At 63.2% G+C, this 16,292-nt stretch overlaps 1 protein-coding gene across 2 annotated transcripts; it reads right to left on the bottom strand.

Moving 5' to 3' along the window:
- Positions 1 to 2,650: 2,650 nt before the first annotated feature.
- CAPN10 (calpain 10) lies at positions 2,651 to 15,179 on the bottom strand. Of its 2 annotated transcripts, XM_074364653.1 has the most exons (12): positions 14,381 to 14,699; positions 11,913 to 12,044; positions 10,574 to 10,770; positions 9,555 to 9,772; positions 7,869 to 8,010; positions 7,093 to 7,259; positions 6,563 to 6,816; positions 5,520 to 5,722; positions 5,132 to 5,387; positions 3,527 to 3,726; positions 3,238 to 3,283; positions 2,651 to 3,023 (listed from the first exon to the last, which is right to left on the bottom strand). In XM_074364653.1, the coding sequence occupies exons 1-12, from the start codon at positions 14,504 to 14,506 to the stop codon at positions 2,991 to 2,993; spliced, it is 1,974 nt and encodes a 657-aa protein (XP_074220754.1). In that variant the 5' UTR covers positions 14,507 to 14,699; the 3' UTR covers positions 2,651 to 2,990. The 2 variants fall into 2 exon arrangements, with proteins under 2 accessions (XP_074220754.1, XP_074220755.1); XM_074364654.1 differs by lacking the exon at positions 9,555 to 9,772 and having other exon boundaries at positions 10,574 to 10,646; positions 14,381 to 15,179.
- Positions 15,180 to 16,292: the final 1,113 nt, after the last annotated feature.

The raw sequence follows: 16,292 nt of genomic DNA, 5'->3' as shown, positions 1-16,292 counted from the left end.
GAGATGCACCGAGTAGAACTGGGCCCGCCTGGCTACTGCGGTGGGCCAGGGAAGGGCCCCTGTAGCTCAGCCGGTAGGTGCCTCTTGTGAAGGGACCACGCCCTGCAGCGGGCGCCCTGCCCCTCAGCACCCAGGCTGTTTCTTGGGCTCAGCAGACATGCGGGGCCTGCTGCCCTCGCTACGGCCTGGAAGCCGGGCAGCAGACGCCTTCCCGTCTGCGGTGGCCACACAGCCTGGCCTTCCCTTCTCTGCTCTCCACCTGATCCCAGAGAGGGACCTGAGCAAACGCTCCCTGTCACCCAGTGAGGGACCAGGATTCTGTCCAGATGCGGCCTGGCAAGGGGGCTGGCCAGCCCAGCGAAGGTGGGTCGCCCCATGGGCTCTTGGGAGAAGCTGGCAGCACCCTGCCTTCTGGAGTTCAGGGCAGGAGGCTGATGATGATGGGGCAGTTGGCAGCATTTTACTTTTCGGGCCTCCTTTGGAAGGTGGCTCTCTGCAGGGCCCAGGCCCGGAACCTAACGGGTGAGACAAATCGTCGGCTTTCTCTGTCTCTGCCCAGAAGACAAAGCAGGTGGGGAGGGAAGACAGACAGGCTGAGACGTGGAGATGCTGCTCAAGTGCGCCCCCCGGAGGCCTCCTCGCAACCCAGGGGTACCGGCAGCCTCCAGCTGCCCGGAGGGAGGGACGTCCTGCCTGCGGCCGGCTGGCGGTGACGCTGGCGAGATGCACGTGATTGCTGACCCCTAGGGCCGGGCGAACTGGCCACAGCAGAGCGGCTCTGAGGCCGGGTGGGGACGTGTGGGTCGAGATGGCCTTTCCTCCAGCCCGTCTTGGGAAAGAGCTCTTCAAGGCAGCGGCAGCAGCAGCAGCAAAGTGCCCGTGAGTGGAGGCCGAGAGAGAAATTCCACTCGAAGGAAGCGCGTGCGCGGCCACCTGCTCGGAAAGCAGGAGCAGCGGGTCTCAGTCAGTCCCGGCTGCCGGGACAAACACTGCAGGCTGGGGGCGAAACCGCAGACATTGACTTCTCACAATTTGGGAAGCTGGAAGTCTAAGGTCAAGGCGCTGGCAAGCTCGCTTCCTAGCAAAGGCCCTGGTCCTGGCTGCAGACGGCTGCCTTATCGCTGTCGTGCATGAAGCTCTGGGGCCTCTTCGAAGGACGCCCGAGGGGTCCCTGCCCGGGAGACTGAGCCGCGCAGGGTGTCAACACCCGGCATCCGAGCGCCACGTGGGGCTCGGGACACGCTGCGCCAGGCTCCTCCTCCCCCTGAGCGTCTTGCTTCCCAAATCTGTTTCGGTGTCGGCCTCTGCAGGATACCACCCTGGTCCAGGAGTCGATAGTATGGGGTTTGGAGCTGGTCACTCGCTGCCTACTGGCACAGGGGCCTGTCTCATGGCAGGGAGACGGTGGCCCTTGGCACAGGCGGTGGTCCGGTCCTGGCCAAGTTTTAAGTCCAATTTGGTGTTGAGTTGGAAGCTGCTGGGGGAAGGGACGGGGGTGTTGAGGTATGCGGACAGGAGCTCAAGGGCACAGAGCGGGCAGCTGGAGGTCAGGTGTGAGGAGGCCTCTGGTCACTAGCAGAGCAGCTCAGCTGCAGGGAGGAGACAGGCAGGCCTGGGGCCCATTGAAGAGATGGCCCAGCCCCAAGAGGCAGGACCCTCCCCACAGCAAGTGTGCTTGGCAGACGCCCCCCACCCACCTGCCCCACTAGTCTCTCTACTCCGTGGCTGTACACAGGGAGAGGGAGGGGACATCCAAGAACCACTGGGCATTCGAGTTCTGAGTTGACATGGGCCCCTGGGCATCCTTGTGGGCCCCACCAGAGCTGGACACACACAGGCTGTGGACAGTGGAGTCTTGGCAGGACAGGCTCACAGAGCGATGGCGTCCCCTCCTGGTCTCCTGGCACATGACTGGGGCTGGTACGTGCTCCCTGGGGTCAGAGACACCAGGCACGAAGGCCAAGGGCGAGTGGAGATGAGGGCCCCCCTCGAGGCTCAGAAGGTGCGGGGTGATGGTCCCATCCCATCTCCACCTGACTCAGGACCAGGGGCTCCTGGAGGTCGACTCCCGCTCACCGAGGGCAGCCCGGGGGGGGCAGACCACTCAGGCCTCAGGCACAGGAGTGCGGGCGTGACAGACTAGGTCAGAGGTCAGAACAGCTCTCACCCGCGTGGAGCGTGGAGCAGGACAGACACCGGCAGCCTTCCCCAGGACCTCTGCCGTCACACGGGGCAAGGACGCCCAATCATGACGACACGATGCTGGGTCGGGGGAGCAAGAGACGGCAGGAGCTGCACCGGGCCGAGACTGGGGCTGTGGCACAGAAGATGGATAGGGGCTCAGGGGCCCAGGGGTCGGAGGCCTGCGAGAAGTCCCTTGCCACATCGAGAGCAAAGGCCTGTGCCCAGCACCTCCCAGAAGGAAGCTCGAGACCCCTGGGTGCCTGCGGTAGCGTCCCCCATGCCCAAGCACTGCAGGCCGGTAGACCAGGTGGCAGGAAGCAGACGGGTGTGCAGACGGGTGTGCAGACGGGAGGAGACTCGGGCCAGCTGGTCACCTCCAGTGTCTGAGCAGCGGGCAGGAGCCCCCCACCCGCCCCCGCAGCGAGGGCTGACGCAGCCCCCAGCTACCTGAACCCAGACTCAGATGGAAGCTGCTCAGTGTTAATGTTTATTTATAAAGTTGTGTCCTAAAAATGTTTCAAATAAATAATTTTAAACAAGATCCATCACAATGTACTTCCGTCTGCTGTGAGGCCTCTCCGGGGCCAAGGAGAGACAGCGTGGAGAATTTCTGCGTCTTGGCACGCAGGTCCACCCCGAGCTTTTCTTGCCCTTCCAGCAGCACCTGCTGGACCCCGGGCTGCGGCTCTCCAGGACGGGGCTCTTCACCAGGACCCCAAGCTCACGCTGCCACCCTGCTCGGGCCCGGCCGCTGCGGCACTGGCATGTAGGTCACTGGTCAGTAGAGCTGCCACGCGTGGTTGTCGTTAGGTCTTCTTCATGACTGCCATGAAGGAGGCCTGCGGGAGAGATGGCGGGGTCTGGGCAGTGCTGCCCTGGGCTGCAGCACCCCTCCTGCCCTCCAGAAGCTGTCACCATAGCCCCCACTTCTTGACCCCTGGGAAGCTCTGCCTGGGGCTCTCGTGGGGAGAGACAAGGGCACCTCGCGCCCCGGGGCACAGTCTAGCCTGCAAGGCGTCTGCTGGGAGGGGCTCCACACAGCCCCACACGTACCTCCTGGAGAAGCTGCCCCAGCATTTCCTGGCTGTGAATGGAGCGCCTGTGGGGAAGGACACCATGGTCATCCCTCTGGGTCCCCCCGCCCCTTGCACATCTGGCAGGGTGGCCACACTCCAGGCCCACCCACTCTCTAGACGGTGCCACTCTCGTCCCACAGGCCCCTGGGCTCTGCCAGGACAGGGAAGAGCAGGGGTGTGGGGGGCGAAGGGGAGAGAAGCCCGGGGAGATGCTGAGGACCACAGCCCCCCGGACATACGCACACACACTCACACCCGGAGCCCACCTGTCTATCCTGGTCTCCACGGTCACCGTGAAAGCCCCCTCTGTGTCTGGCAGGTAGGTGGAGGGCACGATCCTGTAGGTCCCTGCAGACAGGTGGCAGAGCCGGCTCACCTCCTGGGTGTAGCAGTGCGGCACACAGCTTAGCAGAGGCTCCTGGAGCAGCAGGGAGGGCGCACCCAGGCCCCCGCCATCTGCAGGAACCTGGAGGAGGCACAGGCTCAGGCTGGGGGCCAGTGGTGAACGCTCCCCTCCTCACAGCCCTGGGCCTCGCTCCCTCCTTGGGCTGGGGACGCTGGGGCAACCTGTGTAGTCTCGCCATACGCGCCAGGCTGCAGAGCTGGGCTCACCGTTCACTGAGGCCGCAACACCAGTGCCCACGCCTGGGGACACCAGAGTCAACACTGCCCAGCCCTGCCCTGGGAGTCACCTCACTGGCCCTGACACCCATGATTTTTTGAAGGTTCGGGGTGCCCCGTGGGCGGGCTGGGGTTGAGCGAGGCTCCAGAGTCTGCCTTCAGCTGTTGGGGGGCACAGCAGCTCTGCCTCCCAAGGGTCCAGAACCTCCCCAGTCAGAGGAAACCCTCTCCTCCCCTGCCTGTACCCCAGGCTAGGCGTGACCACCCCCACGCGGGCCCGGTGACAGCGCAGCTCGGGGTCACCCTCCAGCCATGCCTCCTCGGGGCACCTGCCGGTGCACCAGCCCGTCCTGAAGCGGGGCCCCCAGAAGGAGCAGGGGAGCCACACGGTCACCCTGGAATCTGAATCTGTGACCTCTGACAATTCACCTCTTCCCCTTCCTCCTACTACAGGTCTTCTAAGCGCATCCTGCCTACAATTCGGGAGGGGAAGAGCAGCCCAAGGCCGGAGAAGGCGCTCTGGGTGGCACCTGTGACTCCCTGGCTCTCGCACAGCCGCCATACAACCTCCTACCAGCCGGGCCCCACCCGGCCCCTGGGGACGCCCTCTGCGGGGTCCCCTGGCTCACGCCCACGCGGGGCTGGAGATAAGTCACACTTTCCAGTGGAGTTCCTGGAAGCCACCCCTCCCTTCTGTCGTCCAGGATTCAGGCCACCCCGCACTGCTGACCCACTGCGGCCTCACTCTGAGCCCCTCGCCCCCAGCTCTGTCTTTTCTTTCTAATCTAAAGACCCTCACTAGGTGCAGCATCCGACCAGACTGTCTCACTGAATGCGGGCCTCCCCTCCCTCCCTCTCCTGCTGGTTCCCGCGAGCCCAGGCCGTCTTTTATTCCAGACTCCCAGACTTGGGCCCTGGGGAGGGTGGGGTTCATGTGGCTTCAGAGCGGCTCCTGCTGGAGAACTGCTCCCCATGCACCCAGTGGGGACTCCTGGCTGGAGGCACAGCTCTGGGGACAGCTCAGGACACAGCTGCTGTGAGCCAGGGCAAGTGGACAAGGGGCCGCCTGAGCTGACCTGTGACCTCCAGTGAACTACAGACTCCGTAAAACCTAGAAATGAGTCTTGCCTGTGCCCAGCTGGCCCAGACACTGAGCCCAGAGGACATGGACAGAACTGGAGGGGCCTACCCCCCACCCTCTCCCCGTCCTGCCGCACCGCGCCCGACCCCCAGGAGCATGGGGAGCCTGCCTGGAAGACGTGGAAGCCGATGGGGTGGCACTTGCTGTCCTGGCAGTGCTGACGCAGAGTGATGCGGACACAGCGGGGGCCTGTGCCCTCAGGCACCGACAGCGGGAAGCAGGGGTTGGTGGGGTAGGAGGCAAAGTTGCGGCTGCCCCCCGCTGTCCGGCCGACTCTCCAGGAGCCCCGCAGCCGCACAGTCTCCCACTCACCCGCGGGCGGGGCCTCCCGGTGGGCAGGGCTCTGGGCCGCCGGCTTGATGGCACTGCCGGGAGAGACAAGCACAGGAGGCGGCTGGCACACCATCCGGCCCCATCACAGGCGTGAGCACATAAACCCTGCGGAAACCGCCCGGGCCGCTCCCCCTCCTGAGCCCGAGACCCTGCCCGCCCCTCACCTGAGGGAGACTCTCCCGCTGGAGAAGACCCGAAGCAGAAACCGCCCCGGCACATCCTTCAGGAAGGTGCTGGGGACGGCCAGGTAGTAGCCCGGGGCGAGCTCACAGCGGAGGTGGACCTCCCGGTCGTACGCATGGCACACGGTGCCAGCCACGGGGGGCGCCGACAGGGCCCTGGGCAGGCTGACCCGCCGCTTCTCCACCTGCAGAGGGAGGCCGGCATGCAGAAGCCACAGAGACCGGAGCCTGGCCCCCACCCCGCTCCCAGCAGAGGGGTCCTTGTCAAAGCACCCATGCCTGCGGGTCTCCCCCAGCCTCTCAGGGGTTGGCTGAAAATGCCCATGAACTCAGGCTCTGTCGTGGGGTCAGTGGCTCTGTCCCAGACGTGAGCCTGCAAGTCCTCCTGCTCTGGGAGCAAACAGGCAAATCTAGACAGGGTTGTGCCCCAAATGGCATGTGGCTAATGCAAGCTGGGGACTGTGGGACGAAAGGCTTGCTAGGGACTTCCTTTGAAGGGGACACGCTGTAGGCCACGCGCCCACAGGGACAGGCTGTCAGCCCCAAGCAGGAGGTACAAAATTAAAAGCCAAGCGCCTGGGTGAGCGAACAGGCTGCGTCGTCCTGCGCCAGCCACCCTCCCGTCCCCTGGGGAGAGCAGGACAGGTGTCTCCACGGTGATCCTCAGACAGCCCCACGAGGCCAGAACATTACCACCAGGTTTTGTAGGGAGGGGACTGAGGGAGGCTGGGAGGTGAAGTGACCGTCCGGGTGGGTCCTCAGCAGCCCTCCTGACACCTCTGCTCACTGAAGAGCCCCTCCCACCCCAAAGCCTACAGCTGGGTGCCCCCTGCCAGCTGTGCCAGTGGCCACTTCTGCTCCCCTCCCTTTGGCCAGACCCCCAGTGGGCAAGGCGGGGAGCAAGTCCCATGGACTCAGGTTGGAGCTGGGTCTGTAGGAGGACAGCTCGGGGGAGGACGTGGGGCTCCTGGGACCATCCCTGTCCCCACCCCCCACTGGGCGGGGGCCAGGCCTGGGGCAGTTACCTTCCAGACGTGCAGGCCCACGGCCTGGTAGTCCTTGCCGGGGAAGCTCGTGGGGCCCCCCACCGGTGCCCGGACCCGGGCCACCCCATCCGCCCCGCGTCTCTGCAGGAGGGCGACGTACACCTCGCTCGGCTCTGAGACCCGCAGCCAGAACTTGGGGTTGCTGGGGAAGCCACTGTTGTTCCGGCAGCCTCCTGCCGACTGGCCCTTGACCCAGGCCCCAGGCAGCGCCTGAGTGTGGCACAGAGCCTTTCCTGGGCAGGAGCACACGTGTCAGCTGCGGGGACAGCCGTCTTGCCCTCACCCCCCTACAGCACCAGGAAGCCAGCACCGCCAAGGGCCCCGCACCCGGCTACCTCTCCACCAGGACGGGAGGGGAAAGAACCATCTCTCCGCCCTGAAAGGAAGCCAGTAGGGCCAGAGCTGTGCCCTGGCACCCCCACAGGGGGACAGGGCACGGGCCCTGCCCTCCGACTGCAGCAGGCAGAGCCCATCGGGGCCGCTGCGCCCCCACGAGGGCCCTCCCTCACCTGAGTAGAGGCTCTGCAGGTGGCCGGCCTCTGTGACTGGGTAGCCGATGGTGACCTCGTCAAACTCCCGCAGGAACTCCTCCTCCTCCACCCAGAACTCCCCTTCCTGGAGCTGGGACAGCAACTCGGACCTGTCGGCTGCGTCCACCTGGCTCCACCCTTCGCCCCTGGAAGGAACCTCTCTTCAGCGGGGCTTCTCGCCCCAGAGCTGCCGGCAGCTGGCGCCGAGGAGCGGGGCAGTGGGGACCACAGGGGCCCTGCAGCAGGACTGCCAGCCGCCTCGGGCCCCCTCCCCTCTCCCAGGGCCCTCACCAGGCCGGGTAGGTGCGAGGGGCACGCTGGCCTCGTCGCTCCAGGTGGAGCTGCCACACCCCAGGTAGAGCCGCGGCTGGGGAGGGAGCGGCCCGGTCCCGCCCCCAGCCCCAGGCCCCCGGGGGGAGCCGTCCCAGGCCAGGACTCAAAGCTGAGCCGGGACACTGCTGCAGGCCTGTCACCTGCAGCCCGGCGGGGCAGCCAGCATTCCTTGGGTTCCCTCAAGACAGGCTCAGGCCCCAGCACGGCCTGAGTCCCAGTGCCCGGCACTAGGCCAGCCTTGTGAGCATGGGGGCCCAGGAACAGGTGCCCAGTGGGCCGCGCGGAGACCAACCAAATGCTGTTCTGACTGTGGACCAAGCCACGGGCAGCAGGCACACACACGGTCAGTATGGCTCCTGGCTGCCCTGGGCCCCACGCCCCTTCCCAACAGCAGCACGGTGACCCACGGCGCCCACACTCACCCCTCTCTCCAGGGCCCCTGCCAACACCGCCGACCCCAAGGGTTCTGGATCCGCAGCAGCAGGATGCTCTGGCCAGCCCGACCCCGCAGCTCTCGCAGATCAGAGACAATGAAAGCGTGGAATGACCCCAGCGCCCCGGAACCTGGGTGGGAACGGCTCGTCATGGCCCGGAAGGCCCCACGGTGAGCAGACACACAGCTCTGTCTCCTTGCCCGGGCCGCTCCAGCCCACCCAGCCATGGCCGCACAGACCCCTGGATCTCCAAGGGCCACCAGGGGCTCCTCTCTTGACCAGTTGTGGACAGGCCCGCGTGGGAGCAGCCTGACCAAGCGTACAGCCACAGCCAGGGGCCTGGGTCTGGACTCCGGCTTGGTTGCCACCAGTCCTGGCAACTATTCCTTCTGTGGGCCTCGGTCCTCGCCTGCTGGATGGGGGTGGTTCTCACACAGGCTGCTACCATCACTGTCACTGGTGGGCCAACGACGCCAGAGAGAAGAGAAACCTCCTCTCGGGGAGGCCCACTAGGGAGACTGGGGACATCAGGGATTGACCCGAAACCAGCGGGAGGCCCAGGGGCCCAGAAGTGTAAAAGGGCTCCACCTGGCCGGAGACCTTGGGACAAACGGGTATAGAAGTGGAGGCACCAAGCAGAGGATGCTGCCCCACCTGGAAGCTGGGGTGGCGGTCCAGACAGAAGACGAGAAACTCCTGGAATGTCTTCAAGGGTTTACTCAGGAAGGCACCGCAGCCACCACTCTGGGTGTCCCACCCATGTCCCCAGCCCCTTGCCTCTTCTCCATCTCTGCCTAGGGGTTCCCCCAGAGCCTGAAGTGCCAAGAATTAGCCCTACCCCTGCCTGGACAGCTGATGCCAAACAGGCCAGCCCCCACCTGTGTCAGAGCCTCAGCCCCTCACCCCCAGGGTGCTCCCCAACGCCATCCTGAGCTCTGCCTGCGGGGAACCCAGACCAGGGCTGTGCCAGCCCGCACACGCCAGGCAGTGTGACGGTCAGCACGTGGCAGTTTATCTTCAGGTTCATGTTCTTTGGTCAAAAACCTGATCATGAAAATAATCTTAAACAGGAAAACAGTTCTGCCCAAAGACGTTCACCGCAGTGTTACTTCCAACAGCATAAAGCTGGGAAGAACTTAAAACCCCAGCACCGAGGAGGGAGCGAGGAAAACCAGGCAGACACGCAGGAAACGTGGTGCCGGCCACGTCTACGCAGCAACGCAGGAAGGGGGTAAACACAGAACGTAAAGCACACGAGTGCTTATAAGAAACACTGAGAAAGGGCGCTCAAGCCCGAAGCAGTCGAGTCTGAGTGACTTCTCTCCTCAGCACACGCTGCTCGATGAGCACACGTGTTACTAAGCGGACCTGAGCGCTCCCTCTGCCAGGTCACCAGCCGGGCCGGAGATGTGCCGTGACCTGCCTCCCAGGGACCCTGAGATGGGCTCCTGCCTCGCCCCAGTGGGAAGTCCTGGCCAAGGGAAAAGGGACACTTTTTCTGGAGAAGGGCAGTCAGGAAGAGACGGTCAAACCCCCAGACACCAGCTCCGAAGGACAGGGGTCCTATTCTCTACTGAGTCCCGACAGGACCACCGTAACGCATGCTCGTGTGCTGGCGGGAGGCGGCGAGGGGCGGGGGTGCGCAGGCCCACCACCACCGGCCTCCCGCTTCACCTGTTCTGGGGCTGAGCACCGAGCAGCTTAGCAGACAGCGGTCCTTCAGGCCGAGCAGCTGCCGGCAGGTCCGGCACTCCGTGGCCACGGGCCTGTCCTGGTGGCCACTAGTTCTCGCCAAGTCCTTCAGGTTCCACCTTTCTGCCAGGCCACCCGTTAGGTCCACCAGGGCATCCGCCACCTGCCCTGCCCACAGGTGCTCATAGGAGCCATGGACCCTAGGGAGACAGCCAGGAGCGGGTGAGGCGAAGGCCCTGGGCCCCCAGCCCCTCTTCTGTCCCCCGCGGTCCATCTTCTGACCTACTTCAATCGCTTCTCCTTCCTCCCCCTTCACTCCCACCTTGTCCTCACCAAATCCAGACACAATCTTGCCCCCAGTGGGTGACGCACAGGGTCCCGTACACCCTGCTGCCTCTGCCCACTCCTCTGGTTCCCATGACCAAGCCCACGGCCCGGACAGCAGTGTGGGACGGTGGGCTCACTCACACAGATGCTGCCAGCAGGCCCCTCACTTTTTCAGTTTCTCTGCCCGAAGGCCTGCCTAGCAGTCCAGCCTCTTTCAGCAGGACGGTAAGTGCGTCCTGAGAGAAGTTCTTCAGTTCAGACTCAGGTGAGGGCCCTGGTCTCACTCGGGGCCACGACAAACAAGCACTGACACCTCAGTGGCCTCATTCCTCCCCAGCAACTGGCAGAGAGGCCGCCTGTCCTCAGCGGTGACAAACAAATGGTGGAGACCTTTTTCTTGTTCAGGTTTAAGGAAAGAGAAAGGAGAAAACACACACCCTCTCTCTGGACTTCACGACCGACTCTGAACGAGGGCAGGGAGAGGAGTGGGCAGCGGGGAGGGCAAACCACAGGCCAAGTCTCAGAGTTCTGCTGCTGGACAGCTTGGCCCCATCCCAGGACTGGCCGCCAGACCCTCGGTGCTGACCAGGGTGCGGCAGCCCAGGGGGAGCGGACGTGCCTCCCGGGGGCCCGAGCCCACCCCGCCCGGCCCTCCAGGCCCCTGGCGCGCGTACTTGGCGTAGACCTTCTCCAGTAAGGGAAGCCAGAACACATCCTCTCTCTGGCACCGGGAGAAGCAGAGTCTCCCTGCAAGACAAGGCAGACGGTCATCTATGGTCACCTCCACCCAGTGTCCAAACTGCCAAACTCGACAGGTGAAGGAGCCACGGTACGTCCGCTCGAGCCAGCTCGGCTGTCCCGGAGGGAAGACCTGCCACGTGCGGGGGGAGGCAAAAGGAGGCCGTGAGAGAAGGGCATCAAGTGTGCTTTCCAAGCACCCAGACCAGAGCGGGACCGTGCTGCTGTGCAAAGGACTCCACCCTACCCCACGCCCAGCTGCCAGTGCTCATGGAAAACCCAGTCGCTGGACAGAAGACCAACAGACCTTTCAATTAAACATGCTAGGACCACACTGAGCAAGCCAAGTGTCTCCTGAAGCTGAAAGTCAACTAGTATGTCCCACTGTCCCAAACAAGCACCTGACCTGAATCTAAGCAAACTTGACTTTGCAGGCCTGAGTGACCCCATTCTTGACTGAGTGGCTGAGGTGGCAGGTCCCCAGGGGCACAGCACCCACCCCCTTCCCTGCTGGAGCCCGGGCCTCAGGAACTCTGCCAGCGCCCGGCCCACTGCCGTTCACTGCTGGGTCTGCGATCCTGGCCCCGTGTGGAGAGGCAGGAGGGCTCTGCGCCCAGGCAGCCTCATTTGGTCCTGGCTCTGCCCCTTAGCAAGACAATGACAATGGTTTTAGCGCCCTAATTTGTGAGAAAGGGCCAAGGCCGGCAAGGCCTGCAAGAATGACAGCCAGCACCACAGTGCGCTTGTTAGCACGGGACCCGGTCACCAGTGTCAACGAAGCTGAGCTCATCAGTGACTCTCAGCACCAGCCAAGCGTGACGACCCTGAGGAGGGTGTCCGAGAGGCCGTCTCTACCTGCCCTACTGCCTAGCATCAGGAACTGTTCTCATCACCTTCTGCCAACCGATACAGACCCTGTAAAAACCCCGACAAGCCAGAGACTCACTCCCCGCCAGGAGCACGGGATCCCTCAGCTGACCCTTCCCCTCCCTGGGCTGGCACTCTTGTCTTTATTCCAGTTGCACGGCTGACTACATGGGAACGCAGGGCTGAGCAGGGCAGAAAGCACCCCAGCTGGACGCCTGCAGGAGGGGGTTGTCTCTGCACCTGAGCCCGGAGCACCCACGGTCTGACAGCCCGGCTCTCGCTGTCCACTAACCACGCTGGGCAGTCACGGCAGAGCCCCGCAGAGCAACAGGTTAGCTGTCCCCACTTCCCTCCTGCGCATGCAGACAGGGAGAAAGAGCAGGGAGGAACCCGCGCGGCTGCAGGCACCTGGTCCCGCAGGTGCTGGCTCTTCTGCAGGGCGGCGCAGGCGCACAGGAACCAGCAGTCCCCCAGCAGCCCTTGCTTCACCTGTCCTTCCTGCGGGTTATCTGCAAACAGCCGGGGTGTGGCACAGATTTCCTGAAAGAAAAAAAAGTGTCCAGAATTACACCATGCCTGATGGCTAGTCTTTAAAACTAAGAACACAGGATCTATGTGATGGCAGCTGAGGAGGGGCTTTTCTGGTCATCCACATTGTCCAACTGGGTTGGGGGAGGCGGCAAAACAGCTGGCTTCTTGCAGGCATTATCCACCTGCCCCTCCTGCTTCAGAGCCCCCTGTCCAGCTTAGATTCTGGGGTCCCTGTCTGCGTCCACATTCCTCAATTGGCTAACCCCCCAACTCGGGATGAATCTTCCCCTCCCCTCCAGACACCTTGCTCATGACGGCAAGTCTCAGGTGGGCTCCCTGCACTAATTCTCTCAGAGGCTCAATATCCACATGCCAGGCTAGTGTACACCTTCTCCTTCCTCCTTTTCTCAAAGCACCCACGTCCCTTGGAGCAGGTGACCTCATGACCCGACGCTTCCTCAGGAGCTACCTGACCTGACCCCCTCTCCTGCCCTACGTGCCTGAATTCTTCCCATGACTCCCTTCTTCTCCCACCTCTACACAGAATCCCACCTGCGTAGGGCACAAGAGAGAATGTCTCGTCTTCTCTGAGACCATCCGTGGGCACGGTTCCCCTCTTGGCCCTTCACTGACAAACTTCTCGAAGCAGCTGCTATCCCTGCTTCCTCCCTTCCGGTCACTTGGTCACTTGCAAGGCCAGCATGCTGAGCCAGTCATGGCCTTCAAGCTGCTTCTTTTCAATGTCGTCTCTGTGTCCTCATCTTTCTCAACACTTGCAGCACTGGAGCAGTGGCTGCCCCTCCCCCAGCAGTCCCCTCTTGGCTTCCATGATTCCACGTACTTTTGGCTCCTTCCACCTAACTGCCTGCTGCTACTCAAGTCTACCTGTTAAGGTACCTGGGGTTCCCCAAGGCTCATTTCCAAGCCCTCTCTTCTCTGTCCATGCTTTCTCCTCAAATACTCTTCCAGACCCTGGACAGTTAGCCATCTGTTACTGAGCCAATGCCCAGCATCTGGCCCAGATCTTCCTGAGCTCCCAACTCTCACATCCACTTGCCTACTGTCAGCTCTGCTTGAACATGTGAGACCAAAACCCAGGCCTAGATTTCCACCCTACCCCTCCTCCACCCCCAGTTCTCCCTAGCATGTCACACAGGACCACCGTCCACGCGGGGGCCCAGGCTGGGAACCTGGAAGTCGTCCCTGATCTCGCCTTCATCCTCACCTTCTGCTTCCTGTCGGTCACTGAGACCAATCAACCCCCTCTTCAAAGTACTTCTCAAATCCACCTGCTCCAAAGCACCATCCTAATGGCCGTCACGCTAATCTAAGCCCCTTCGTCTTTTGCCAAGACCACTGCAACAGCCACCTGTATTCTTGCCCAACAATCCATTTCACCTGGCAGTGAGAGGGCACTTCCTAAAACAAATCCAGCGGGGAGGGTAGAGCTCAGTGGTGGAGCGCATGCTGAGCACGCTCTAAGTCCTGCGTTCCACCTCCAGTAGCTCCACCAAAAAAGTTAAAAACACAAATCTAGTTGAACCACTCTTCCACTAAAAACAGTCTAATGGCCTCCTAATGCACCTAAAACCCTTTTTTTAACCCAAATTCCACTGGCATGGCCGATCAGGTTCTTTGGCCCTGGTCACCTCCATAACAAACAGTGTTGCCCAAGGAAAGTAACTGTTGCCAGAGCCAAACGATTCTGGCTTTGTTCCAGAGCTGGTGCCACGCAGATGTCTCCGCTAAGGCTGTATATACACTCAGAGTGCAGGGCTGCCCCTTGGGCAGTCTTACTCAGCCAATACACCATTTCTAAAGATTATCAACATAGCACTAGCCAGGAGCATCCCTCTAAACTGCCACCTTAAAACGTCTACATCTGAAAGAGCAAGTGCACAAAGTCCAAAACAGGAGTTTGGGAGCAAAACGGCTTTGCTTTGTAGGCTCGGTCTGGCCCCTCCGGAAGAGCAGGAGAGTAGCGCACTCAAGCAGCAGAACAAGACCGCTTGTGGCAGAAGAGCCACGCAGACCAGGAGCCCATCAGAGCGGAGGCAGGCGGGGCTCAATCTGTGCCTGAGAAAACACTTCGAACCGCCTACTGAATAGAGCGCTGGCAGGTGGGGCCGTGAGCTCGGGTCCAGCACACCCCGAGCGCGCTGGAGAGGGAGCCGGGACGCACTCCTGAGGACGGCGGCGGCCGCGGCAGCAGCAGACCCTGCCAGCCGCTGTGTGCCCAGCCCGGCCGACCCCGGCCACCGCTCCCGCCCGGCCTCCGCGCTCGCACCCCGGCAGGAGGCAGCCCCGAGAGGTCCGGCGCGAGACCCGCGCGCCCCTCGCCCCACCTGGGGCCGCCTCCACGTGATTTCCTCCCGGAACTGGGCCAGCGGCGTGGAGAAGCTGGAGAAGAGCGAGGAGTCCGAGGCCGGGAACGCGGCGTCCCGGAAGAGCTCCCTGGCCGGCTCCCGCATCTTGGGCGCCCCGGGCTCCCATCTGCGGGCCGCGCCCCGGCGCCGAGCGCAGCCGAGGGGGCGTGCGGCCCCGAAGGGAGAGCGAGCCGGCCGCGGTCCCACCTGCCCCGCGGGACCCACGATCCCACCAGCCGGGGTGTCCGCCCGCTCCGTCGCCCCGGTAACCGCCGTCCTAGGCGACAGCCAATCAGGCGCGGGGCTCCTGGCCACATGACGGAGCGGCCCAATCGTATTCAAGCGTTGGGAAGCAAGTCCAAGCCGGAGTCCCAGCCCAGGGGGTGTGGTTCCCGGCTGGGCTCTCGCGAGACCGCGCCGTCGCCCCGGCTGCACTTCTTGCGGAGCCGGGAGCTGCGAACTGTCCCAGCCGAGATTCACACCTGGGAGGCTGGAGGGCGTCTTCTCCTCGGGCCCGTGCGGCTCGCGTCGGGGCGACGGGGCCACCTGGACTGGGGCTGAAGGGACCGGAGAGGCCGCCTGGGCCGAGGTCGGGCCGCGAACTACGGGTCCCCGCGTGCAGCGCCGCCTCCCAGAACGCGCTTCTTCCGGCGCGGGGCGGCGGTCCGGCCGCCTGCTGATCGGGCCTCCGGTGGCCGGCGCTTGGCACGGCGGGCTCTGAGCCGCCCGGGCCGCTGTGGCGTCTGCTACTGGTGTGGTTGTGTGCTGGGGTCCTGGGGAATGTTAGCGCCCCGGGGACGGCCTTCCCAGGCCGTCTGGGACCAGACGCTGGATCCTGAGCGGGGCAGGCGATGAGGCTGGAGCGCCCTCCTGGTCCCCGGATGGCCGGGCCTCTCTGGTCCTCGTGGGCCGGACAGTGCTTGCGGGTGTAGTTCATGGCCGCTCAGTGCTGCGGATTGGTGAGGACAGTGATTCGGGATCTGCCCCTGCCCCGGGATTCACCTTTGCTGCAGGTGGGGAACCTGCCCGTCCCCACCCCCGTTCCCGGGAAGGAAGGACGGCAGCCAGTCAGAGCCTTTTTCACCGACTGCTCTTCCAAGCCTGCCTCACTGCGGCCAGAGCCTCCACAAAGGGTCGCACGGTGGAGGAGAAGGGTCCTCAACCCTTCTAGGAAGCGCTCTGCCACCTACTAGAGCGTCACAGATTTTGCATCCGCCAGCCGCTTTTAGCTGGCCTTCCAGTTATGAAGGGCCACCAGATCGAAGCCCTTATGCAGTCAAATCCAAAAAGTCCTACTGCTGATGAGAAACACCCTGATTTAAGAGACCGTGCCCTGACCTTCTTGCTCTGGAGTCCAGGGTTGCTATAACAGCTGCAGTCTCTTCCTCTGAAAGGTCGGGCAGGGCCTGCAGGGGTAGCAGGTGCTGGTGCTGACATGAGGTTGTGCTGTCTTGACCCCACCCGGCCCCAGCCCCCTGGTTTGAGGGCCTAGGGTACTCATCTCTCCTGAGGTTCTAGAAGAGGGACTGGCTGCATCTTCTGCCATCTCTGTTTGGGGTGCTTAGTTCAGGACCATTCAGCACCCACATGGTGCTAACTCTCCCAGAAGATGGTTTTGATTCCTTGGCAGGCTGGAGACTGCAGTGTAGCTGAAAAGAATCAGAAAGGGCCTGGTTTCTGCCTCATGTGGAAGTTCTGAAGGAGTAAGAGAAATTCCTTCCCTGTCCTGGGGTGTTGGGTAACTGGTCTGCCCCAGGTAACTCATCGGGTTGGTGAGCAGCAGAGCTGGGGCCAGCCCAAGATCTGGACTTAGAGTGGGGACTTATGCCGGGCTGCTTGCCCAGGCTTGCAAGCTGTGGAGAGCAGGCAGCTTCCTATGGACATATCAGTG

This window comes from Camelus bactrianus, chromosome 5 (assembly GCF_048773025.1).
Source record: "Camelus bactrianus isolate YW-2024 breed Bactrian camel chromosome 5, ASM4877302v1, whole genome shotgun sequence".
In the NCBI taxonomy this organism is placed as follows: Eukaryota; Metazoa; Chordata; class Mammalia; order Artiodactyla; family Camelidae; genus Camelus; species Camelus bactrianus.
The sequence above is the reverse complement of the archived record's forward strand: the minus strand, read 5'-3'. Positions and strand labels throughout refer to the sequence as shown.

Coding starts and splice junctions, on each gene's coding strand:
- CAPN10 (XM_074364653.1), bottom strand. CDS start 14,506: ATGCGGGAGCCGGCCAGGGAGCTCTTCCGGGACGCCGCGTTCCCGGCC. Junction 10,771..11,912: donor GCCAGCACCTGCGGGACCAG/GTGCCTGCAGCC, acceptor CGCACGTGGCAG/GTCTTCCCTCCGGGACAGCC. Junction 5,723..6,562: donor TGGGCCTGCACGTCTGGAAG/GTAACTGCCCCA, acceptor CTCCCTCTGCAG/GTGGAGAAGCGGCGGGTCAG.